We start from the raw sequence: 25,953 nt of genomic DNA, 5'->3' as shown, positions 1-25,953 counted from the left end.
AAGAAATGTCGTTTACTGCAATAAACGCTCTTCGTTCGCTAACTGGTGCGTTTTTACTTAAAAAAAAAAAATGTCGCGTGTATGGGCCGCACCCTGAAAATTGGCCCTCATTTCTTGAAAAAAAAGTGCGGCCCTTACACGCGTTTATACGGTAAGCGCCGATTTTGAAAATAGGCATTTATAGGCACTCACACGAATTTAGGCACAAACCCCAAACATAGGCATTGATAGGCACTATAAAGACACTACAAAAGCTCTTCTTAACCTCTAATTCATGCTCATATATCAAAGTGGGGCGATAGGAATATGCAAGGAACAAAATACATAGTCATTTGCCTAAAATCCGGTCTCTAGTGATTACCACTGTGCATTCTGCGTGCCATTCAGTCACTGCGTTAAGAACTTTGTTGGTGCAGCATCAAGTCATAAATTGCTTTCAACAGCCCTCAGGTTCAACAAAATTGATTTTATTTGTTACTAAAGCTAGTTTTTTTTCGCTTTGCGGAGGGGCCGGTGGGTATGTCATATCACTCGGATGCTTGTAGCATCTTCCACATGAAAAAGATAGCCACTGATGACCATCCTTCCCATAAAAGACCAAATTAAAAACAAAGTGAGCTGCCTATTACACTTAGTTCATTATAACCAAGGTTTAACAGTGCATACTTATCAAAGTAACCTCCCATTGTAGAGTTGAACCTCACAATAACAAAGTATCAGCTGCAATGAAGTAACAGTACAACTTGGCGGGCCAGACTTCATATTAAAGGGGCCCTGCAACACTTTTCAAGCATGCTCAAAAAGCGCTGCCGATCGGTAGTCGAGGCTCCCGAGAACACGCGAGCCAAATATTACAGCGATGCGCACGGCCTGGAATTTACAATAAATTCTCAAAGTCAGCTGAAAATCGCTCCCTCTTCTCTCGACAAATGATGTATTAGTCCGCAAAATATGACGCGATTGTCGGTAGTTCCACCATTGGCTGATGTTATAATCACGACAACACCCTCATTATTACTTTCGTTGTTAATTTTGAGTTCAATAAGTAGATAATATGTATGTTTATATTCTGTTATCGCATTAAAAACACCGAACAAACATTAATATTAGCACTTCCGGTCTCACCGACAGCTCGTCTGCTCGTAGTTGCGTGGTTCCGTTTTCTTCGCCATGCGCAGTGCCGAAAACGTGAATATTTCTGTGCTTTTGACCATCGCCGGTTGCCGTTGAGAGTGGCAGCCGTTCGAGCGTTGCCTCGTCAGCTGAGAACTGCATCGTCGGCACGTTCTCACGACCGACCGAGGCACGGGCGCAGCGTGTCTCCGATAACAATGCTGGCATACGGTAATGGCGGCGCTTCGGGGTCGTCTGCCAGTGCCGTCTTACGAGGCGGTGTATCGGAGTATGGGCCGAAACCGATCTCAGCTGTCATTCGTTCCAAACGAGCGCGCAGGTTTGCTTCCATGGTTGGCAGAGCGATGAAAACACTACGGCGTTCGAGGTGCACACCCAACATTACCAAACCGACGCGCAGTTTTCAAGCACGCGCGATACACAGTGCGATCGACTCCGCTCGACGAGAACGACGCAAGCCGACCGGAAGTGGCGGCACAGACCACGTGGCTGCGCCCAGACGTCAGAGAGAAAAAAATGAAGAAAAAAACTCCGCCGGCGCTCTTGGGCGGAGCCTCGCTCCTCTGCGCTGCCTCCCTCGACTCGCTGTCGCTGCCTAGCTTTCCGCGCGCTCGCGGCGTTGAGTTGAGAGAGAAGGCTGCGGAACGTGATCTCTATAATTTGGTAACACCACTTAGACTTGACGGATTCGAAAAATTTTTGCGGCATACGACTCGTGAAGAGTCATACGTCAATAATGAGACTATTCCAATATAACTAAGAAAGGTGTTGCAGGGCCCCTTTAATGGGTCTTCCACTGCTTTACTGAAACCTGAAGTGCGAGATATGAGTAACTTAAATTGATTAGATTCCAAGGCACATTGTAGTCAGAGACTTCAGGTTAATAATAACCACCTGAAGTTTTTTAATGTGCACCTGAATCTAATAACTACATGGGTGTTTTTTGCATTCTGCTCCCACCAAAACATGGCTACTAGGCTTGAAGCGAATATTCGTGCACTTCAAATATTCGAACGAATATTAGTTTTTGAATTTTCTTTGATTCGAATTAAAATTTTTGGAAATTTCGAAGTATTCGAAATGAACAAATAGGTGTATCTTAGCCCACTTGTAACCCCCTGTAAAGGTGGTTTCGCTGCAGCGGAGAGGTGCTATACCGTGAATACACCTTTCCAGGAAAAATTCGCACTGGTGCAAAGCCCCACTTCAAGATTAAATGAACATATTACCCTCACATCGCTTCATGATTTTTTTAAGTTTAAAAGCTTGTTATACCGACTTATATGCTCTAAGTATAGTAAATTTTAAAACGTAACATATTTTAGAGGTTATCACTTGCATTCTACCGAAAGTCAAATCCTACTGCTATTCAAAGTTGCTTCAACTTCCTTTGAAGCAAAAAGAATGACATTTACTTGCACATGCCTTGTTCCAATTTTTACAAAATATTGCGCAGGTTAGTTGGGTCATGACAAATATGATCATTTTTCTTTATAATATGTAATATATGCTATTTGAATTCGGTTCAAAATTGTTCGACCAAATCACTGTTTGCTTCGAATTCACTTCGAAGCTAAAATTTGCTATTCGCACAAGCCTAGTGGCTACCATGATTGGGAAGTGAACTCACACCCCTGTGCTTGGCAGCAGAAAACCATCGCTGTTAAGCGACAATGGAGGTGCAAGATATAATGCAATATCCATAATAGAGAAGCGAACATTGAATGCTAGCAGTCAAATCCTCAGAAAGAGAAACTTTAAGGCATTTTCTTGCACAAAGTTATTTTAGCGTCATTCTCTTGTGGCTTGGCAGCCAAGAGACATAAGCAGCTCTATCACATTGCAGGGAAACGTAAAATAGTTTTCACGCACCATTTAGGTCCTTAGCCATAGGATCATTGACATCAATAGCAAGCAGCTTCCAGTCAGTTTCCCCCTCGTCTACCAGTGCCACAACGCCGAGGATCTTTACTTGTATCACCTCGCCTCGCTTTGCCACCTGGAATTGAAGCACATGCGTCAGTGGAGCTGATCACGAGCCAAATAAATGAGAGTACAGTCAAATCTTGATATAATGAACCTCAATTTACTAAAATCCATGATGTAACAAACTATTCTCATTTCCCAATCTCAGCTGCATTGAACCCCATGTTTTCTGAGGGGTTCTTTTTGGCGATGAAGTTGAGCAACTTCGTGCCGCGATTTCAATTTACCAAAATCCTCACACATGGCATATATACAGTAAACCCTCTTTAAATCAAACTGGCATATCTCGACGTATCGGTTAAGTAAAAAATTTTTCTCGCCGTGCATTCAGCTCCCACAGGTACTATGTATTTGCCCACCACTTTGTTTTTGAACACTTTTTTTGGGGGAAAAACGAATATACCACTAGTATCAAAATCTTGACCGGGAGGGCAGATTGCAAAGTCCACTGCTTACAGTAGAGCATGTTATAAAGCTGAAGTATTATAATTCTGCATTTTTGTTGGACTGATGTTATATATATATAAGACAATGTTGCACTGATGTTATATATATAAGACAACAGTATGCAATATTCAAGCTTAAATTACATATAAAGTTTCAAACATTACTATATTACAATGTTTGAAAGGTAACTTTGTACAAATGTATTATTTCAAGACATGAATTCCAATTAAATTTCAGAGTGTAATGCTGAAGTAACATTTATTCAACGTCATATTTCAGTTTTAGCTCGTTTTCAAAAAAATTTTCTGTAGCTAGTGAAAGCTGCACACTCCTTTGAAGTGCGCTACCACATGACTGTTGCCAAGTGCCCAGGTATGCACGTGCAACCATCAGCGAAGAAAAGAAAAGCTTCACAAGCTCACCCGATAACCAATCTCGCAGATATCAATGGGATCATTGTCTCCCTTGCAGTTGGTCCTGTTATCTACGTGGTTTGGGTCCTCCCAAGTCTGCAATGAATGCGCAGATGATAAAATACAAGTGCACAGACGGTGGACACAGGAAGTCATGCTAATCTGATGCTAAAAAAACAGAACATTGACACAAACGTTGTGCAAAGGTAGGATACCATACTTGCGTAGCAGTAACATTACAGATAAGTGAAAACACTATCATCATCATCCTCTATAATAATAATAATATCTGGGGTTTAACGTCCCAAAACCACGATATGATTATGAGAGACGCCGTAGTGGAGGGCTCCGGAAATTTCGACCACCTGGGGTTCTTTAACGTGCACCTAAATCTAAGTACACGGGCCTCAAACATTTTCACCTCCATCGAAAATGCAGCCGCCGTGGCCGGGATTCGATCCCGCGACCTTCGGGTCAGCAGTCGAGCGCCATAACCACTAGACCACCGTGGTGGGGGTCATCATCATCCTCAGCCTATTCTATGTCCACTGCAGGACAAAGGCTTCTCTAAATGATCTCAATTTCACCCTGTCCTGTGCTAGCCAATTATTTTATGCCTGCCAACTTCTTGATTTCATCACCCCACCTAACTTTCTGCTGACCTTGGCCGTATTTTCCAACCATTGGTATCCATTCCGTCGCTCTCACTGATCACTGGTTGTCTCTCCTGTACATTATGTGGCCAGCCCAGGTCCCTATTTTTTTCTTAATGTCAACTGAAATATTGGCTACCCCCGTTTGTTCTCTGATCCAGTCTGCTGTCTACCGCTCTCTTCATGTTGCACCTATCATATTCCATTCCATTACATGCTGAGTGGTCCTTGTACGTTTTTTACTCTTGCACAGATTCTGAAAAGTAGTTGCTAATCCCAAGCTCTTGTTCGTTTGCCAAGCTATTGAGAATTAACTTTACTTTAGCATATTCATTTTTAGTCCCGCTTTAATACTTTCTCAGTGTAGGCCTTCAGTTATGTTTTTCTCAGTTTGGGTCTTCAATTATTTTTTGCAATTCGTCACCATCATTGCTAAAGAGCACAATGTCATCTGCAAACTGTAGGTTGCTGAGATATTCTCCATTAATCTTTATTCCTATTTCTTCCCAATTTAGTAGTCTGAATACTTCTAAGCATGCAGTGAACAACATTGGAGAGATCGTATGTTCTTGCCTGACCCTTTTTTCAACCGCAATCCTTTTTCTTGTGGAGAAGTAAGGAGGCTGTGGAGTAGTGATGCAGAACTATCGGTAAATTGACTATCGATAGTATCGATAGTTTCTTTGAAACTATCGATAGTGTAAACAAACTATCGATAGGGCTTCTATCGACAAACTATTGATAGTGCAATCGGTAGTACCATCGTTAATATTACTATAGCGATATTACTGCCACGCGTGTTCATTGCTTTGTTTTGACGTATTCGGGTTTCACCCACAAAGACTGTTAGCATTGTTTGACGCAGACCGCGCCGTAATCTTTGAGAAGCTTCACAATTGCTTGAGATCATTCTGTTAAGATTGCGCGCCGGACGCGAATAGTCAAGTTTATTCGAGAGCTTACGCGAGCACCAGCGATAACGCTGGAAGGTTTGATGACTGATGTATAAAGGACAACGTGTTCCATCGATGATCAGATTACTCAACGGCTGACGACTGCTCCCGCCGCTATCAGTGCGCAGCATGTATCGCTTGTATTTTGAGTTTTGATTTTCTGGGCACATGTTCGCCCTTATTTCCGTCTTGCTGCAGTATTTTTCACCTCACAACCACGTGACAATACTATCGATAGTGGTGTGAATAATGATGCGGTTGCTGGCTGGCTATATTGCCAAAATAGTTGCGATAGCCTACTACCAGCTTCGCTTAATTTATGAGCATTTTTTGGCAGAGAAATTATTTCCGCAGTGAAAATGGCGGAAAACATCCATCAATAAATTCGTATCCGAAAGCAACCAGTTACACCTTACAATTAACTTCTTGATATTTTTCTTATTTTGAAATCCTAGAATGCAATATCAATTTGAAGCCGTGCAGTCCCACCAAATGTAACGTCTTCCTATCCGCTACAGCTAAACAGTTTGACTTTATGGTCATGTGTCCGCAAAGCACTCTGGTGAAGAACACAAGCATGTCAACTTTCTTGCCCTTCAGCCTCCTCCTCAGGCTCCACTATGTACCACGCGCGCCGGGAACCAAGTTTATTCTGCAGTGAGTCTGCGCTGTTGATTTTATACTATTGATAGTACCATTGAATTTTTTACTATCGATAGCGCTATCGATAGTATTTTTCACCATCGATAGTTCGATAGTGAGTCAGCTATCGATAGTACCATCGATAGTTCTGCATCACTACTGTGGAGTCTGTATATGTTAGCTATGGTATTTACATACGTCTCAAGTCCTCTTTTGCGATGCAGTGCTTCCAAGACTGCTGGCATCTCTACTGTGTTGAATGCCTTTACATAGATTATGAAAACTATATAAAGGTATTCGCTGTAATTAAGAGATTTCCCAATTTTTTTATTTGAGAACATGGCTGCGACCTATTGTAGAGTGCCCCTTCCTGAAGCCAGCTTGCTCTCTTGGTTGGTTAACGTCGAGAGTGTCACTTATCCTATTCGCAGTTGCCTTTGCAAATATTTTGTATAATATTGAAAGTAAGCTGATGAGTCTATAATTCTTGACATCTTTTATGTATCCCTTCTTGCATATTAATTTAACAGTGGCATTTATCCAGCTCATTGGTACACTTGAGATCTTGAAACATTGTGCGTAGACCGTCACAACTTTTTCAAATACTATAAAATCCCCTCCATCATTAATCAGATCGACTGTTATACCATCTTCTTTGACAGCTTTTTGTAGAGGCATATCTTGTATGGCCTCTCTAACATCATCGATAGTTACAGACAGAACTCTGTTGTCCTGTTTGACTTTCATTTCACTCAAACTTGGATGACTTGTTTGCAAACTGTACAGATCGGATTAGAAGTTTTCGGCCACCTTCATTATTGTCATTGAAGTTGCTAACAACATGCCTTGCTTATCTTTTACTGCATGCATTTTTGTCCTTTCTACATGGAGTTCCCTTTTGGCTGTTTCTGATGCTGCCACCTTTTTCTTGCACAATGACTGTGATCAAACTGCAGACACCGAGCTACAGTATAATGTTATAAAAGTGCACACATGAACAACAGCTGCTGAAACTAAGATTCAAGACAGGTGCTAGCCAGCAGCTAAATTCTATTTCAAGCATCAAACATTTAAAGTCAGAGGAGAGTGCAATGAACAACAGAAAGGAATATTATTTGAAGTGGCTTATCAATATGGTCTAATCACCACCTTTTTTTCTCAAAATTCTTATTTCACAGCAATGCAACGATGACGCCATGTAAGATAAAAGATATCCACAGACTTGTGCACACAAGTCAGGGAAAATGTCTTCCATATGCAAGAGTGAGTGGGGAGACTTGTTTTGCCATCATCTATGCTGACATTTTCCACTGATTTGTGCACAAGTGAGTCGCAACTTCTGTTCAGAAATCATGTTCCAGGAAGCAAATTCACAAATGCAAAACTGACAATACAAATATGACAAAGCCATATTTTTCATATCAAATTTGTGGTCCATGTTGACAAAATAGCAATCTCTGAGCATGAGCATAACTGACAGTCACATGATGGGTGAATGATCCATCAGCATGTTTGGCTAATATACATGTACGCCCAATACTCACGGATTGAAATGGGACATCGTTGTTTTTTTGCATAACGACTGCTACAAGCAATTGCTCACAATAAACGTGTGACATCGCTGCAAATCTGGCCCCTAAAGGTAATGTGTGCACTGATGTAAGTGTTCAAGTCAAAATTACAGGAATAGACACAAACTGTAGAAACGCAAAACAAAAGTAAGTACATTACTTAGCTCTAAATTTTCATGTTTCAATCTGTGAGTACTGACATATAAAATGTTTCTGCATGGGATGAAGATTCCATATACTATTATGCCAATGGCACAGGCAACATAAGGCCTTGTATGTTTTTTGTCTATGACAAAGGTTGTCCTATGGTCCTTAAAGGGGTCATGAACCACTTTTCCAAATAATAATCTAATGACCTCAGTATCGGAGTTTACTGCCTCCCGAATCGATTGCTGCAAAAATTTCTCGAATCCGTCAAGAATGAGCGGAGTTACAGGGGTTTGGAGCACGCTCTCAGCGCTTTCTCTCTTTTCTCGTGCCGACGAGCACACTGGAAGCTAGACAGGGAGGGATGGCACGGGGGAAAGAAGTTATGTCAGCGCGCGTCATGAAACGCGATCGCTCTCCCGCTGTGATTCGCTTGCGCGAGTGCGGCTACCGTGTATTGAGGAGTGCGGTGCCGGCAAGTGGCGGAACCCTGTGGCAAGAGCGCATCTGATCCGGCTATATGTCTCTTGCGACATAAACAGGCAGATCCGCGACATCAATGTGCAGACGCCCCGCTCACCGATGAGAGTGAGAACCGGCCTCTATTTGAAAAGAGGGCGCCTGAGGAAACGGCATCTTCGTGCTCCGCTTGTGGCCTTTACGCGGCGCGCATGACTGTAATAGTAGAACCCCGCTGATACGTTTTTGAAGGGACCGTGGGAAATAAACGTAAGAGACGGGAAACGTAAGAGCCGAAAAACAGGAAAAGCGGCAAAATATTTAGTGGTACAGAATTTTATTTCAATTCTTGCGAGCAGCACGAAAATTGGCGCGCTCGGCCGCGATCTAGTCGATGGATAGAAACGCGGAGCTTAGGACGGCCTCATCCACAGAAATGTAATCAACGTATGTGATTTTTTTAACACCAACAGCTGTAGGCATGAAAGAACTAAGCACACGCAATCACGACCGGCGCGGCGAGTCCGACCGCGAACCGCACGCACGACCGTGCGAGCTCCAACCAGCTCGAACTCCTCCCGCTCTCCGACAAATAACGATGATGATGAGTCTACGCCGACGCGATGGCAGAAGTGAATGCCAATCTCGAAGGCCTTGCTTTCGCAAGCAATTACGTCATACACGCCATCTTTGTGCAATACAAATCTCAAAGGCTATGCTTTTGTCAATAGTAAATGCCAATCTCGAAGGCCTTGCTTTCGCGGGCAGTTACGTCATAGACGCCATCTTTACAATTTGAATCTCGAAGGCCATGCTTTTGTTTGCATCAATTGAAAGATTCTGTTGCTTGCGCCTCTCATGCGGCTAATATTACGGTCAAACGAGGCCAAGCTGCGTGAAAATGCACCATGGCGGCTCTCTTTGGTAGTCACTCGGTCGGCCCCGAGCGCACTTCGTGACGTATCATACGGGAACGGTCCGACAGTTACGACGTAACAGCGGGGTTCCCAATACATTGTATCCTATGGGAGCTATGCCGGGACCGGCGGAAAACGACGTAACAGCCGGGAAAACGCAGCAGTGAGGAACGTAACAGCGGGGTTCTACTGTATTTTGCAGAGCAGTTCATAGCCGTGTCAGCTTTCCGCAGGATGTGTTTTTTCAACAAGCCCAAGGGGTGCTTCATGACCCCTTTAAATATTGGTAATGTCATTAGTGTTAGATATGAAGGAACAGGATGCAGCACCTTAGAAAGCAAAAAATGGCCAGTTTTATGGCTCTGTTCGTTTACAGAATGTCGACCCCCAAAACACTAACATGAAAATATCATACGCAGGCATTAGCCATTAACTATGTACTATGCATAGCTCAAGTTGAACAAATTTTCTGGTTGTATTTGTTGAGGTATGCAAGAATATATGGTACCTAAAATGGTTTTCAGGGCAAGTCCATTATCCAGTGGAAAGTCTCCTAAACAATTTTGTGCTACCACTTCCCTGACATAAGAGGGAGCTTTACCTTTTTTGGCTTAGTGTAATGAAAAAGCTAGCACACACAAGATGCCTTCCACAACAGCCCTCGCACAACTGGAGGTAAGATGCATTTGATCTTCAAAATGGTGGTTATGCAAGCTTGCTGGTACACATAGTAGTTTATTTAAAGCGGCTCACGAACGGGACACAGGAAAGAACTGCACTACGTAGGTGCTAACTTCCAACAGATGTTTTATTGCGTGAACATGAAATATATAGCCAGAGATGACAGAGAATACACAATAAGCAAGAGAAAATGAATGACAAGAGGTTACGGGCTTTGATGAGGTGTTAATCTTTCAGACATGCAATTTCCTTGTCAAGTAATTAAATGGATGGTGTATAGACGCATGAAGGGCCACACTCAACAAGTGTAGTTCTTTTCTGTGTCCTATTTATGCTCTTTTAAAAAAAAAATTATATGCATTTGATAAATCAGCTTAGAGGTATAGCTACCAATAATATATGGCTACAGATGTGCTCGTAAGTTAGGATGATGAAAGTGTCGGTGATTATGTATTTCCATGTGCTCATATCAAATATAAGCTCAGTTTTTATGCACACCATACAGTTAATTTTTAATTTAATTATTCATTATATGTACCCCGCCACGGTGGTCTAGTGGTTATGGCGCTCTGCTGCTGACCCGAAGGTCGCAGGATCGAATCCCGGCCGCAGCGGCTGCATTTTCGATGGAGGCGAAAATGTTTGAGGCCCGTGTACTTAGATTTAGGTGCACGTTAAAGAACCCCAGGTGGTCAAAATTTCCGGAGCCCTCCACTACGGCGCCTCTCATAATTATATCGTGATTTTGGGACGTTAAACCCCAGATATTATTATTATGTATATTCACGATATTAACTTCATTTGATGAAATTTTTAATTAAAAAAAATAGCTATTTAGATCCTGCTGAATGAAATGTCATTGGTTTCTACAGATATCAAAGAGTGCAACAAGAGTAATATTATAGCTCTAGATTTTTCCAGAACAAAAGTTATGAATCTTCAAAGTTCTCATCTGAATGAGTAAGAAAAAGCACTTTTCTTATTATAACGGAGCTGTTATGCTTTTCGTTATGCCGTTATGTGTTCGCATAAACTATCATCATCATGAATGACCGCTACCTTTCTAGCGCGTGCAACGCAATAACATGACTAGCACACGCTCTCTTCATCCTCTTCTTCACCTTCTGCTTTGCTCCCCAAACATGTTCGCCCGGCGCGCACACTCCTGCTGCACCGATTTGTTCAGTGCAGGATGCAATAACTCGGATAGGCGAAAGAACGAGTACAGAGAGAAAGTGAGAAAGATAGAAAGAGGAAAATTCTTGGTGAAAAAAATCATTTTGACGAGGTGAGATTCGAACCAATGTACCCATGATCCGAAAGCGAGCTTCGTAATACTCAGCTATTCAGACACGCTAGCAGAGCAAAACATAGCCTTGTATAGTATAGTAGAGCAAGACGGTGGGAAGAGAGGGTGAGGAGGAGGGGAGAGAGTCAAGCATAGCATAGAAAGAGAAATAGAGAGAAGGGAAGAAAAACAAAAAGTGAAAGAGAGAATCAAAGAAAGAGAAATATATAGAGAGAAGAGAAAAAAAGAAAAGGAAAGCAAGAAATAGAGAGAGAGAGAAAGGAAGGGAAAAAAGACAAAGAAAGATAGAATGAGCAAGAAAGAGAAAGATATATATAGAAAGAAATAGAAACAGACAGAGACAAACAAGACACAGAAAAAAATGGAGAATAGAGAAAAGTAAAGATAGATAAAAATAAAGAGAAACAAAGAAGGCCACCGAGCTCCACACTTCCTTCAGGCTTAGCACCACTAGTGCAAAGCTGCCTTAATTTTTTCACCCTTTCTAAAAATTGATAACTTCCCAAAGGAACATTTGGCACCCTATTGCACTCACTAAACATTCAGCTTTTCAGAAGACGAAAATGATCAAAATTGAGTGTGCCAAAGCTGAGAAAAGCTTCTCAGAAGATTGTACATAGCATAGACCAAAGCACCATTGGTTGCTGATGCGATATAAAAGGCTGTTATGGCTGAAATAATGATCGAGGATGTATGAAAAGTATAAAGTTATGCATCAGTAATGGCAGAATCGAAAATAACATTTCTGATTTTTTTTTTTTATACAGTTGTTGGTCCCAAAAAGAAGCTGCCCCCCTTAGCAAGGGTGAAGGGTGGAATTTTGGCCTTGTTGGCGCGACATATACATCTTGTTAAGTGCGGAACTGAAAAGATGGGGACGGGTCAGATAGTAACACACACACAAATGCTTGTGTGCGTCTTACTCCCTGTCCTGTTCCCACAGTTTCAGTTCCGCGCTTAACAAGGTGAATATTCCCCCCTGAAGTGGTCGAGTATATATAAGTGCATTCTTCAATGCTAGATGTAAGTCTACCTAATAGACTGCCAATGAAGGCAATAAGACTAAGAGAGATGCTGGCCTGATAAAGTGTCATGCCATTCGTGTTGACTCTCTCCAGCTTGTTTCTTGTTTTCTTTTTTCACGTGCGAGAATTCTCGACTGCCAGAAAATGACAAGTTCCCGTAATGCGCACTGCCACTTCTCATTGCCCACAAATTTGGTGGTGGAAGCAACTGCATGACATGCATAATCATGCAAGGAGTGAAAAAAACTTTTTATTTAAAGCACTGACAACCGGCCAGAACATATGATTGGACCACAGCAGAAATGGAAAGACCATGAATTACACTGACAGAATTGGGCATTCTCTTCGTGATCTGAATAAGATTCGCAGTCTTGAATTGCATCTGCAAGTCACAAAAATTGGTACACCATACAGCCTGGTGGACAAGCATTCATGCTACACAAAGAAGTCCTTCGGATTGCTGTACGTAGCCTACTCTTGTGTAGGCACACCATAATTCATGCTTAAAATTACAGTCTGTATGTTATTAGACATCTCCGCTTTATTCTGTGCTTGTTACAAGGTAAAAGAAGTCAACGCTGAGAAGCGGCGCTGCCCTCCTGGCAACAAGGGGAACTGAAAACCTTTGTCGAGGTGCCGTGCTGGCACACAGTGCACACGCATGCACAGCTCACCACAGTGTATGGACATGAGCCGCAGCAGCACAGGCCTGATATGCACAACTATGTAGGGCCTCACTGGTTTGTCGCCATATAATCGCTATCGCACACCTACCACTATATGCAGCATGTGTTGCATGTAAAACCTGATCAGTGCTGCAGATCATAAAATTCTGATTAAGTATGTTTCATGGCATTTTCCACATTATCACTCCATGAATAGACACTCTGAACAGTAAGCTTTTCGTTGCATTAAAGAAAATGGGTACCATAAAAGTTGGTCATCAGTCTCTTTAATGTAAGCAAAGGCAAAAGCAGAATGAAAGCTGATGCCACGAATGCCCGGTAATCGTAGCCAGTGGAACTTAAGCCAGACATAAAAAAATTAAAATCAATTCTGCTTTGCCGAATATGTATCTTATTTTTGCACTTTATGCTGTAATTGCCAGGAGAAAAGTAAGAAATTATTACATTAGGTTGTGCAAATTCAACCTACATGGTAGGATAATTGAACAGTCAGCAATATAAAATACAATTGGTGCATCGCAAAAATGCAGCCGAGGTCACCTCAGCATAAAAAGACGTATGGCAGCTCCACTACTGTGAAACCTGAGGAAGTGCGTAGCACGCCCACCGAGCGATTCCCGTTCATAGAGTTCCCACTGCTTCGCTTACCAAAGCATCGATGACGCCAATATTTCAGATAAGCATATAGGGTTTCCCCGGAACGAGTAGAATCTTATTAAGGAGAAGTGGTGAAAGGCGGGCTTGTTGGTACATAACTTAAAACTTGAAAAAAAAAAACAGCGCAACGACAGGACGAAGGAAAGTGACACAAGACGGGCGTTGACTGCCAACTGAAATTTTTATTGACGAAACCAAGAATAAGTAGATAGACGAAAGAGTGAAAAAAACCGATAAGGTTACAAGATTTTTCGCTGCCGTTCAGGAGGCCATCGAGGAACTCTGTGAAGTACGTTTCCATAACTCCTGTGGCACAAACACGAGTAACCCCCGAATGCAGAGATGTTACTTGTCTCGTACTTGACTCGTACTTGACTCAAGACAGCTTTGCCGCTCGCCATAAATCGTTCTCGAACTTGCGGACGACTTGCGGTCGACTTGCGGTCGACTTGGCTCGGTCGAAGTCAGGACGAGTTTCAAGTCTGCTGCGGGGCTAGCTTGAAACAGTCTTGATGCGTTATTCCAACATGGCCGCCTCTCGAATGGACGTCGCGCGGAGGTTGTACGCTTTTGAATTTGCTTGCCACGCTATGAACGTAGCATTTTCTGAGGCACATTGCCTGCCGAAGATTCCGCGACCCGCCTTACGTGACCGAGGAAATCCGATGGAGTTGTACGACGAGGAACAATTCCATGCTCGCTACAGGTTCACCAAGAACGCCGTGCTGCAGTTGCCGCTCCAAGAAAGCGGGGACAACCGAGGACAGCCTGTGCCTCTCATGTTGCAGCTACTGATGGCGCTCAGGTTTTACGGCGCTGGCACATTCCAGACAGTCACCGGTGACCTCGTCCGCATTTCGCAGTCGACAGTGTGCCGCGCAGTCGGAAAAGTGACCCTACTCATTGCAAAGCACTTGTACTCGATGCTGGTGCGCTTCCCGCAGCCGGCGGGATTTCCTAAAGTTATGTGGGACTTTTATGAAGTGGCCGAATTCCCTGGCGTTGCAGGATGTGTCGACTGCACACACGTGCGCATTAATAGCCCCGGTGTATTTACGCTCACCAATCGCTCATCTCCCGAATACAAAACATGTGGAAGGTCACAAGAATAATAGCTCAAGTGAACCAGTCATGCAAAAAAATGTTGTTCTTACCAGTTTTGTGGCGCTCTCGCTTTTCTCTTGCAGCTTCCTCTTTCCATTTCTGATTGAGGTTATTCCAGCATTTCTTGAGCTGCAGGTGGTGGCGCCTGGTAATCCCGTGGTTGGCGTTGTAGCGCTTGGCTATTTCTTTCCACGTTTGATTTTTTTGCGCCACTGACGCAACATCAGTTTTTTTCCCACTCGATAATGTGATTGAACTGCCTCACAAGATCGATCAGCACACTTTTTTCGTCCTCGGTGAAGCGCAGGGCCGCCTTGCGTTGTGGTGTCTCTTGGGACCACAACGTGCCTTGCTGCGACATCTCAGCGAATGGTTCTTTCTCCTTGATTCGACGACTCCGCTTCGAAAAGTGACGTGGGCGACGTAGCATGAGAAGGAAAATGTTTTCATAGTACACAACATTTTACGTCGTTTTTGTCTCGTTCGGTGCAGCTGTGTGGGATTGAGAAACTTGACAGGCATCAGTTTGCAGCACAACGATACGAAAAATTCCTTAAGCTTTTCTCAGAAAAAAAGAGCTTCCCCTAGTGCGGCTTTAATCCACGGACCAGCACAAATTTTTTGGTGACAAGGCGAAGCTTTTCTTGGGACTCCCTCGTCGCTTTGTATTACAAACAGGTGCTCTCGTACAAATACGTGGATGAGCTCTTCGTTCACCTCGCAGGACGCACATGGCAGGCCTAGCTGTGTCTTTTTCGTTGTTCGCGACAAAGCTTCCAGCAGATAACATATCCTGACCATGTGCGTCCCCCCCTCCCCTCACCAACATGCAGCACGGCATTGCTGCACACCGCGAGGCGAAATTCCGCCGCGGCCCATGATCCCGACGCCCGCTTCTTGTCTTGTTTACCAAGAATCAGATGTTCAACAAAAGTAGACAAATTATTAGCATTTCCAGTTCTACTTTTTAGCTTCTTTTGTTGGGTGGCGGCACCCACATGGGCCTGAATAAGGGCTTTGTACACTTTGTTTCCAGAACTTGTTGCATTTTTTATTTATTCATATATAACTGCAACCTAGCTCGCTACAAGCATGTCCATAGGCGAATAGAAAGGCTAGTACCTTGAAAATTCGCGATACCTCGCTTAAAACTTGCGAGCCAGGGCAGTGCATATACACTCCGCGTTCGATAAGAAAAAAAAAAAAAAAAAACAACGAAAGGACACAACGCAAACCATGCCTTGTTTCGCATCTTTATGGGAAATTCTATTAGCGCGCACGCCAATACAAGCAAGCTTGGAGTAACGCGCCGCGCTTGGGCGGCCACTGAAACCAGCGGGCAACGGACGCTTTACACAAGCAACACTGCGCATAGCTGCGGCGGTAGCGGCGGGAACCACGTGCCGCTCGTTAACAGTAAAATGACAAAAATATGCTTGTAGCACTTTGATGGGATAGTTCTTTTCAAATATACGAACTTTTCTTGCTGTAACACGTGCCTTACGCCAACGACTTCATTATTAACCTCGGTGCCAGGCGAGCAACGTGTTTCTGCATTGAAGCTTGTTCTTGACTTGACCAAGCAAGACAGCCTAACGTCTATGAAACGCGAAGCCCGACTTCGGAATTTTCAAGTCCGCTGCTTGCTTCGGGCCGACTTGCTCAAGTCAAGTTGAAGGCACGAGCCAAGTAACATCTCTGCATTCGGGGGTAAGTTTCGTGAGCTGCTGCACTTCTACTTGTGTTCCTCCCTCATAGCGTACGATGGCACCCACGATGTGCAAAAGGCAGGAGTGTGTATCGGCTCCTGCCTGGCACCAGTTCTCAGTAGTGATCTTCTGTTGGCCCGGTATGACCGTGAATTGTCTGAACGCATGGATGGTTCCGACAACAGTGTTAGGTTTCTGGACTTGGTCCCGCACTTTCATCACGACCACGTTTGCTGGGAATATTCGCCCGTTCAAAGAAGAGTTTTCTGCCGTTCAGCTCCGCACACTCGAAGTCTGTGAAAAGAGGCATTGCACTGTCTGCCATGAGGAATGCTTTATTCCGCTCCTGCACACATTTGGTGCACCCTAGTTTCTCAAACCAAATTGAGAGGCTGCTGACCACGGGATTTCCACGACAGTTGCTTGTGTCATTGGCTGAGGCGCTACTGACGGAGGCACAGGGGCGTCGTGCTCGGGAGGAACGAGAGCCGAACTGCAATGTGGCAGTGATCCCCTACGTACATGGTGTTTCACATCGGGTCAAGAAGACGGCTGGACGTGCCAGTGTACGTGTGGTGTTTTCAGCATCTTTCAAGCTGGGCGGCATGTGCCGCAGTGTGAACGAAAGGGAAGGAAGCAGAGCGAGCTGTTCGAAGAGGCACGCCAAGCCATTCACCGAGTGTGCGACATGCGCCGTGTATGAGATTCCGTGCTCGTGCAGCAGTGTGTACGTGGGACAGACTGGGAGGTGCATCAATGATAGGCTTCGCGAACATGCCAATTCATTAAGGACTGGTATCGTAGTAATTTAGGCACTCATTGTGCCAGACATGGGTGCACCCCCAGTCTGTTTGACGTCACCATCCTAAAACGGTGTCGTCAAGACGCGCGCAGAAGATATTTGAGGCCTTTGTCATCCACCAAAGGGGTGATCGATGTATAAGCGTTCCGTCACTCGAATTGTTAGAAAAAGAAATCAGCTATTTGACGTCAAGCACATGACAAAATCTTGTAACCTTATCGTTTTTTCACTCTTTCGTCTATCTACTTATTCTTGGTTTCGTCAATAAAAATTTCAATTGGCAGTCAGCGCCCGTCCTTGTGTCACTTTGCTTCGTCCTGTCTTTGCGCTGTTTTTTCAAGTTTTAACTTGTTAGGGAGATTCGCAAACTCGGTGTGCAACATGTGCACTACTTTTTGCTGAGCTTTATCGACTTCCTGCTTGTTACAGAAGTTGAGATACGCATCGTCTGCAGCGAGTTCCGTCAGTTTGTTTCCCCCGTCAGATATACGCAGTGCCGACGAAGCGCAGGGAACGGGGCATTCGCTCCTTCGGTGAGGTGGTGGCTCTTGCGCCACGCCAGAGTCAGCCGCATGTTTCGGGATTTTAGGTAAATTGATGCAATTACTTCTTGGATATTTCTGTTAATTATATTATTTTAGACCTCGTTCATTAATTTTAGCAGGGTTTTGAGCACTGCTAGCCTTGTAATGGCTTTTATCGAGTGCTTTACTGTGAGTGTGATCACGCCACATGAGATGCATGACAAGCCGGGCCTTTTAAGTGCTCCACACTTAAAGGAAAATATGGGCTCTTTGGTAGGGAGCTCAACACATTATGCCATGTAGAGTTTCAAAATATCTGGCACAAGTTAACGTAGCTGCGTATTCTCCACACCACACTTGTTCATTCAAAACAGTGTCGTGTGTTTAGAACAAGTTTGATCCATAGCCTCCTTTTCAAAGACCCCCTCAAAAAGAAACCATGCAACTTCTATCATAGGCTAGCTGGTTGTACTACCCAATACCTGTGGGATGGCACCATAGTTCCAGATATAACCATGATGAGGGAAGCAGTTGTGGACATAGCGTAGCTTCCCCTTCTTTATATCCTGCTTGATGGGGTTCAGGGGCTCCTTAGTGTTTATCTGAGAGAACAAAATGGTCCGTGAAAAACAGAATTCAAAGCAAGGCATACATGGCCGGTCACACAATGGACAACTTAACTGCTGCCAGTTGCTGAAGGCAGCTAGAGAGAGGCATGAGCAAAACAGATTGAAAAAAGAACACTAGTACACCCTCGACACTCGGAAAACAGAGAGTAGATGCAGGTTATCTAAATAATGTACTCTCACAAAAAATTGCAATCTTAACAGCAATGAACACCTGTTGCGTGTAGTGACAGGACATGAAAGTGCAACATGTAATCACTTTACTGAGTGACTCAGTTTCTGAGCATGGAGCGCTCCAGAGTTTTGGAGTTTGAATTAAGCTACACATGAAATAACGCACTGTATTACTTTTGGAATAGCAGGTAATGATGCCAAGGAAGGTACAGGGGACGTTAGTCATACTGTTTTAACTGCACTGTAGTAACTACAGTAGAGTCTCGTTAAATGGAACCTGAAGGGACCAGGAAATTATGTTCCATTTAACAGGAGTTCCATTTACTGAGAGATGAACAGGGGTGCAAAATTCAAGTACGAAACCAATCAGATTAGAGGCAGCTGTTCCATTTAAGCAGCAATTCCGTTTTCCGTTTACTGAGAGTCTACTGTATTATATAAATGTGAAGAAAATAAAGTGGACAAAAAGACAACTTGCCACCGGCAGGGACTGAACCTGCAACCTTCGGATAACGCGCCCGATACACTACCAATTGCGCTACAGGGGCGGTCGTCCTATCGTCCACTTTATCAGGTATTTATGTGCATGCATACATGGGAGTGTCAGTGCAGCCGTTGTATCAACAAAGAAATGAGCCCTTGAAATTCCCTTTCATTCATTCAAAGGCCCCAGTGATGCTACATTTAGATGGTATACCTATGTGCTCCCCAAATATGCTCTTAAAGGGACACTAAAGGCAAATAATTTATGTCAGAGTGAAAGCTCAATGTATGTCTAAAACAGCAATATTATCAACAGCAGTGCCGTACTTACCGAGAAATTAAGCTAAATGTATCACATGATGAGCGCCACGAGGGGACATTTTCGAAGTGATCCCGACGACGTATGAAAGTCTGCCTACAATAAATCACTAGTAATCAAACTAGCAGCAATAAAAAAAGAACCTTCCGCGCATCAAAAGACGTGATAAAATGCTGTTTGTTCGTTTCCGTTTGATTCATGGAAAAAAGAACCTCTGTGGCGTTGCCATGGGGAACAGCGCGCGTGGTTCAAAGGTTCCGTTTTTGCCGAACTGCGCTTTGCCCGGCGCCCTGCTTCGCTCACGCGGTCGCGTCTCAGTGGTAGTTTCAGTATCGCGTACTGCCGCGTGTGTTTTGCACGCTCGTGAAAGTCGCTCTGACAGAAAGTTCGACCAAATGGCGCATGCATGTGATGTTGCCAGATGCCCAAATGGTGCACAACACCAGTGCTGCAGCAAGGAAACCAACGTGTCTTTTCACTGGGTGCCGCGGAATGAACCCTTACGCTCGAAGTGGCTTAGTCGCTGAATTGGAGCCCAGCGTCGCGAGCCAATGTCTTGTTGTCAAGTTCTCCATCCACATCCGTTGCGGCAAGCTTCGATGGCTTCGATGGCCGTTGTTGCTGCTGTGGATCCCGCTACTTTCGCTCTGCTGCTACTAGTCTCAGCGGCCGTGCAGCAAAGGCGAGCATCGTTGGGCACGGCAGCAGTGACGTATGAAAGTCTGATTTCAGGCGGGTGATTTGAAGTGCGCTAACGTGATGCGGACCACTAAAACCTGATTTTATTTCAAAATAAGCACCTCCTTGGCATAAAAGTAGCACTACGAGGTTTTTGGACAGCTATTTCAACAATCAACGTCGACTTAATATTTGCCTTTAGTGTCCCTTTAAGGGGGGGTATGGTAGGGTATACGGGTTGTCCTGGTTTCAGATTTATTTCTCAGGAACTGCTCCATATTTTGGTATGGTGTATAGTAGGGTATACGGGTTGTCCTTGTTTCAGATTTATTTCTCAGGAACTGCTCCATATTTTGTTGTGAAACTTTGCGTGCTCAATAAGAGAGCTTGTGGCCTTCAGTCTTTGCAATTTTGACCCTGTAGCTTTTATTACTTATTTCTGGTTCAGTACCAAATTTTAGACTGGTGTACAAAATAAATGTACCTTTTCTCCGAAAGGAAAAGCAGTATGACTGTGAAATTTGGCATGCTTATTTCACATGATATTGGTATTAATCCCTACCTATAAGAACAGGCTCCTACATTTATCTCACCAGAAAAAGAATTTTGTCCTCACTTCACACGTGCCATGAGAAAGACTTTCCAATTAGTCTTTCTTTTTCCTTAATCATAACTTGAACAGTTTTTCAAAGTTTTAGGTTCCGATTATTTGGAAGGGATTGAAGTATAATTTGAAAAAAATTTCAGTGCGATCTGTCGGATAGAAAGGTACATCAAGTTTGAAAAATTTTCAAGAAACTGCTCATGAGAAAAACACGTTTTTATGTTTAAAAATATACGCGAAACGTGCTCACAGCGTACAGCAATGACTGCACTACAAAAGCATTTTGGTGGGAAAATTTGCAATCAAAATGTATGAAAATGGTAGAAGGTGAATATATTCAATCGATCTAGCCATTGTTACTATAAAAAATGCATGCACGCAGAAACAATAATGAAAAAGAGCCCGTGCATCCGTTAGGAGGCGTGGTCTTTTGTGCCATTTTTAAATGGCTTGGAGCACACCTACGTGCTCGCCAATGGACGGTTTTGCTCCTCGAAATGTGTATTGTTTTTTAGTAATGACATAAAAAAATTGTTTTTCTGGTCGATCTACCCTACCATACCACCTTAAATAATAACATCAAACCAGCAAAGTATTATCTGGATGCAGTGGCATAGCCTGGGGGGTGTTTCGAGGGGTTGAAACAACGCCCCCCCCCCCCCCTGCCCGAAAAAAAAAAACATTTCTGGCTACATTACTGTTTGGATGGTTCTGAATTAAAGCAAGCACATTTTGCCTGGTTTTACATGAAATCAAATCATGATATACACTTATACAAGGCATGTTTGTGCCTGTAAGCAATTTAAATATTGGCCTTAGTGCTGTTTAACTGCGCAGTAACTGGCCATACATAAGGAAATTTTTCACACTAATGCAGTTGGTACAATGTGAAAATGTCACCATAACTTTGCTTACACTGCGAAAGTATGCAGCAGTCATATATGGCTCCTGTGCTAGCATTCATGTTGCACGTGTTTAACTTGGTAGCAATTTCAATTAAAAAGCATCAAGGTGCTACCACCATGAATAAGGTGTTTTTAATGTGGTATGCTACAACAGAGTGCAGAAATTTCCAGCACAGAGGCCACACAAACAGACTACAGGTAAAACACACACCTCCATCTTTGCATTTGTCCAGCGAGGCACTTCCACGACCATGTTGTAAACACGGTTGGCCTCATCCGCAAACATGGGGATATCATGGAAGGGCGAGATGTATTTGTCTCCCTTTCCTACAGAGAAGATATAGCACAAACTTGTTGACGAAGTGTTACACAAGTATTAGCCACTAGTAGTACTGTTAAAACTGTGGTGTTTGTTCAAAAAAGCACTAATAATGGTCACTATCACAGGTAAAACAAGAAACAAATACCACAAAAAAAGAGATTGCTACAGCCTCCCACTTGGAGGACATGCAGTATTCTTAAATTTCATTGAAATATTTCCCAAATTTCCAGTAACACAACTAGCTATTAGGTGACTTATACTTCCTTGGCATGATGAATCAAAACAAATTCTTGTTATTTCAGTACAAAAAGGTTTCTGCTGTGCTAAAAACACATGGACAACAGAAGACAAGAACACAGGACATACACAGATTTGCAACTGAATTTTATTGGGTGAAAGGTGACATAGATACAGTCAATATAAGCTTTTTCAAGCTGAACTTCCTCCAATTTGCACAACTTGGTGCTCTACTATTTCAATATAAGAACCCTTTATTTTTTCTAGAAGTTATAAGGAAAAAAATTTTTTTCAGTGATAATATTTCGGAGTGCTTTCTTCAATAAAATTTAAATATCTCCTCGTCCTCATCACGTATATCTCACTTTCTGCACACATCTTGTGTTCTTGTGCTTAAAATTCACACCAAATATAACTTGATTTTTGCATATAGTATAGTGCAAATGCAAGTAACTGAATGGAGACACACACACACATATTCAGCATTCTTTTATAGTTATGCACACAGAAAAGCAATCAGGCCATGGCAAGTACAACAGACGATTTCCAATGGTATAACACGGTCAGGAGGACAAATATGCTGTGACTAATAATTTGGACGTCTCTATATGTCTCATTAAATATGTGTGAAAAAGCAGGCAATAGGTGATACAGAAAGGTAAGGTCAACTTTAACCACTCATGTATGGCTTGTTTCCAGTACACCAGTTATTTCACAGATGTGGTCTTCTATAAACATGATTTCTTCTTGTGAAGTCTCAAAGTTCATATTCAATGATGGTTGTTTTGAGGGCCCTGTCCACTGTTCAGCAAAAGGAACTAAACATTTTTTTTCCATTGTAATGCCTCACGTATGCTCTCCCAAAGTACTACTTACTCATTGAGCTACAGGGTTGCTCTACAGATAAGAGTTCATAATTGAAGATTTTTTTTTTTTCAAGCATGGACTCCTTGTTCATATTATCACCAGACAACGGACGCTAATCAAAAGAGAGGATGCCAATTTCATTGTTTTTAATGGAGGAGCAACAGGTGCACAGATCAGGCAGGACCTGTACATTGAGGAAATATATGGCAGACAGCAGCTGTATGTTCTGATCAAACTGCAGAACGAGATACAGAATGTTGAAACACACCAATATGGGGAAAAAAACGAAAAAAAAAAAACAAAACATGTCGACTCGGTGGAACAAACTGAACTGAGCTGTGTAACTTACCACCTGTACAATCGCACAATGTGCATCTCATGCTGGGCACGTATCAGTAAGCTCAACCAAATAAATAAAAATTTTGTATCTGCTAAGTCATCCGAAAGGAAAATTAGCAGGATTCAGTGCACGACAGGATACAGTTAAGTGAGCAAAGTTCTCAAGCATTGCTTTAGAGCTATTTTTACAGTGATAAAAAATACTTGATAAACTGCACTTCCCTCTGACTTATATCGCTGCCCACAACGCAAAGCCGTTGCTATGCCACAGATCCCGAAATAAATATTTCGACCCTGCGCCATTGATTCTTCGTGGAACGGTGTTAGCCCCAGAATAGAACTGTGTTCTTATTTTTGTTGCACGCTAATGCTTTGGAGGTGCTGGTAGCATCGATGTATAATCGCGCTTCGCCGCATGACGCCTTACGTCATGCCACTTTTATGGGACAGAATGACTGTCCTGCCGGTTGATCTGAAACAACGCGAGACACTCGAGGCGTGTCAGATAACGCGACACAATACCAAGATGTATGCGATAAGGCGCTACACATTGCAGATTGCTTGAACTCAAGCGCCTCCCGGAACTAGACAGATAATAATAATAATAATAATAATAATAATAATAATAATAATAATAATAATAATAATAATAACGCAACGACAGAACAAGTCTACATAACATGAACATGCCACAAAACGCGATGAATGCAATAACTACACTAGCCGAAAGATAAAACAGTGCTGGAGGCGAGATGAAAGCTATTGCGAGGCAAATAACTGCGGGCAAAAATGCGCCATAACGCGATTCAGTTTAAAGCAAACCGGTATCGCTGGTACCTGTTGTCCAATATAGGGTAACACCGGTCACAACTGAATACGCGTTTGCCGGGTTAAAATGGCTCATCTCATTATTAATCTCTTGTCCCCCTTCGCCGCCACACACAGACAGACCTCTCAACCGCACGTTCAAATGTGATACATACACACAATGAAAATTACCACAGAAGCGTAACCACCACTTCTCCTTTCCACTTGCTTCTCTCTTGCTAAGCAGCAGCGCAACAAGCCGCAAATCATGCAGGACGAGAAACCAAGCCGGAGCAGCTCCAGAAACATCTCCAACAGCCACAACCACGGGAATCGAGCATCAGACACCACGAACGAAGAAGAACAGTGGCTACATGCAAGTGTTATAACTTACGGAAATACATGCTGTAGTTCGCGGAGTTCGGACTTCCCCGTTCAACAGCGAAGTAATCGTCCACAGCCATGCCAGACGCTAGCGTTATCAAATCAGGCAAAATACCCACCAAGGATAAAACGATGCAATTGCATGCGACTAATGACTTACGAAAATACATCCTGTAGTCCGTGGTGTTGGGCGAACCTCTCTCGACTGTTGAGAAAGCCATCGTTCGTGAATTGTACCCCAATCTCGATGTGGCACCTCGCAGAAAGGCGGTTGTAAAGATCTTCCCCACGTGCGCAAGCATTTCCAGCGCCGGCTCCCACACCAGCGACACCTGTCGATGAACCACAAAAGGTGAGTTAGCGGACCAGTGTGGCCAGAATTAGCGAAAGTTTTACATGGACGCGCGCGGTTGCACTCGCGCTGGCTCTGCGATAACTTATCGCCACTTGGTCGGTTTCTGCTATGGGCATATAGTAGAAAATGAAAATACCGCTCCCTATTGCGTCGCATCAAAGCCTCACTAAAGTCTCAAGTTAGTTCTGCTAATCTTTTTTTTTTTTTCTTCAAAGGGCTGGTCTACAAGAGCACCAGCACGGGATAATCATAGAAACAGTGACTGAAATATCCCTGCGGCACGGCGCTGCAAATTGTTTTGGGCTGATGTAAAAGGCGTATACGAACCTGTGTCGCTATTAAAAGCACGGTTATCCCAATGGCGCCTTGCCAGAGCATGCTTACGCGCACAACACATTTGACATGAAGGCAGCAGTTCAGTTAACTATGAGCGCCGGCGAAACACACTGAGCCAGTTGAAAACGAAGATGCTTTTGCGAAACGTGCACGGCTAGCTTTCCAGCTGTCATTGTTATTGGTGGTTCTTGACAATGTGAACGTACTGCTGGAAATATTCATGCCGTTAAAATGAATTCTGTGAAAGGAAGCGTCGCCATTTCTTCGTGAGAGCAAACAGTGGCACTAGATGTCGCTACCTGTGTCACGTTTGTTCATTTTCCCAGCAAGCAAGACCACTGAACGCCTTTCAAAAAAATTGCAGAACACGTAAAAAACTACCGCCCTCCTTCTGAAAACGCTAGTGGCTGCTTTCTGCATGACCAGCAATTGAGGTAGGCGATAGAGGCATAGAGGTATTAACGATAGCACAAAAAAAAAAAAAAAAAAAATCAGCGAAGAGACCGATAGAACCGGAGTTACGGTCGTTATATCAAAGTTTTATTGAAGAAAGAGATATCTAGGCGTGACAGGCAAAAAATGTTACTTTGCGACGACGTAGGAAAGCCTGATAAGGTGTGAATCGCCGACCCGTTTCCAAGGGGAATACCAATAAAAATTATCTAGGAACATAAGATGACGCGGTTGTTGAGAAGGTC

At 43.4% G+C, this 25,953-nt stretch overlaps 1 protein-coding gene across 2 annotated transcripts in view; it reads right to left on the bottom strand.

Moving 5' to 3' along the window:
* LOC119398405 (uncharacterized) overlaps positions 1–25,478 on the bottom strand; it is a 49,669-nt gene extending 24,191 nt beyond the window's left edge. The window contains exons 1-6 of one of the 2 annotated variants that reach the window (XM_037665350.2): positions 25,247–25,478; positions 24,575–24,896; positions 21,820–21,935; positions 18,302–18,421; positions 3,990–4,076; positions 3,007–3,133 (exon numbers count right to left, since the gene is read on the bottom strand). In XM_037665350.2, the coding sequence (XP_037521278.1) occupies positions 3,007–3,133; positions 3,990–4,076; positions 18,302–18,421; positions 21,820–21,935; positions 24,575–24,896; positions 25,247–25,297 (823 nt within the window). In that variant the 5' untranslated portion in view covers positions 25,298–25,478. The remainder of the gene's footprint in view (positions 1–3,006; positions 3,134–3,989; positions 4,077–18,301; positions 18,422–21,819; positions 21,936–24,574; positions 24,897–25,246) is intronic. The other variant, XM_037665351.2, reaches the window with a different exon arrangement.
* Between the last annotated feature and the right edge of the window lie 475 nt (positions 25,479–25,953).

This window comes from Rhipicephalus sanguineus, chromosome 1 (genome assembly GCF_013339695.2).
Source record: "Rhipicephalus sanguineus isolate Rsan-2018 chromosome 1, BIME_Rsan_1.4, whole genome shotgun sequence".
NCBI lineage: Eukaryota > Metazoa > Arthropoda > Arachnida > Ixodida > Ixodidae > Rhipicephalus > Rhipicephalus sanguineus.
The sequence above is the reverse complement of the archived record's forward strand: the minus strand, read 5'-3'. Positions and strand labels throughout refer to the sequence as shown.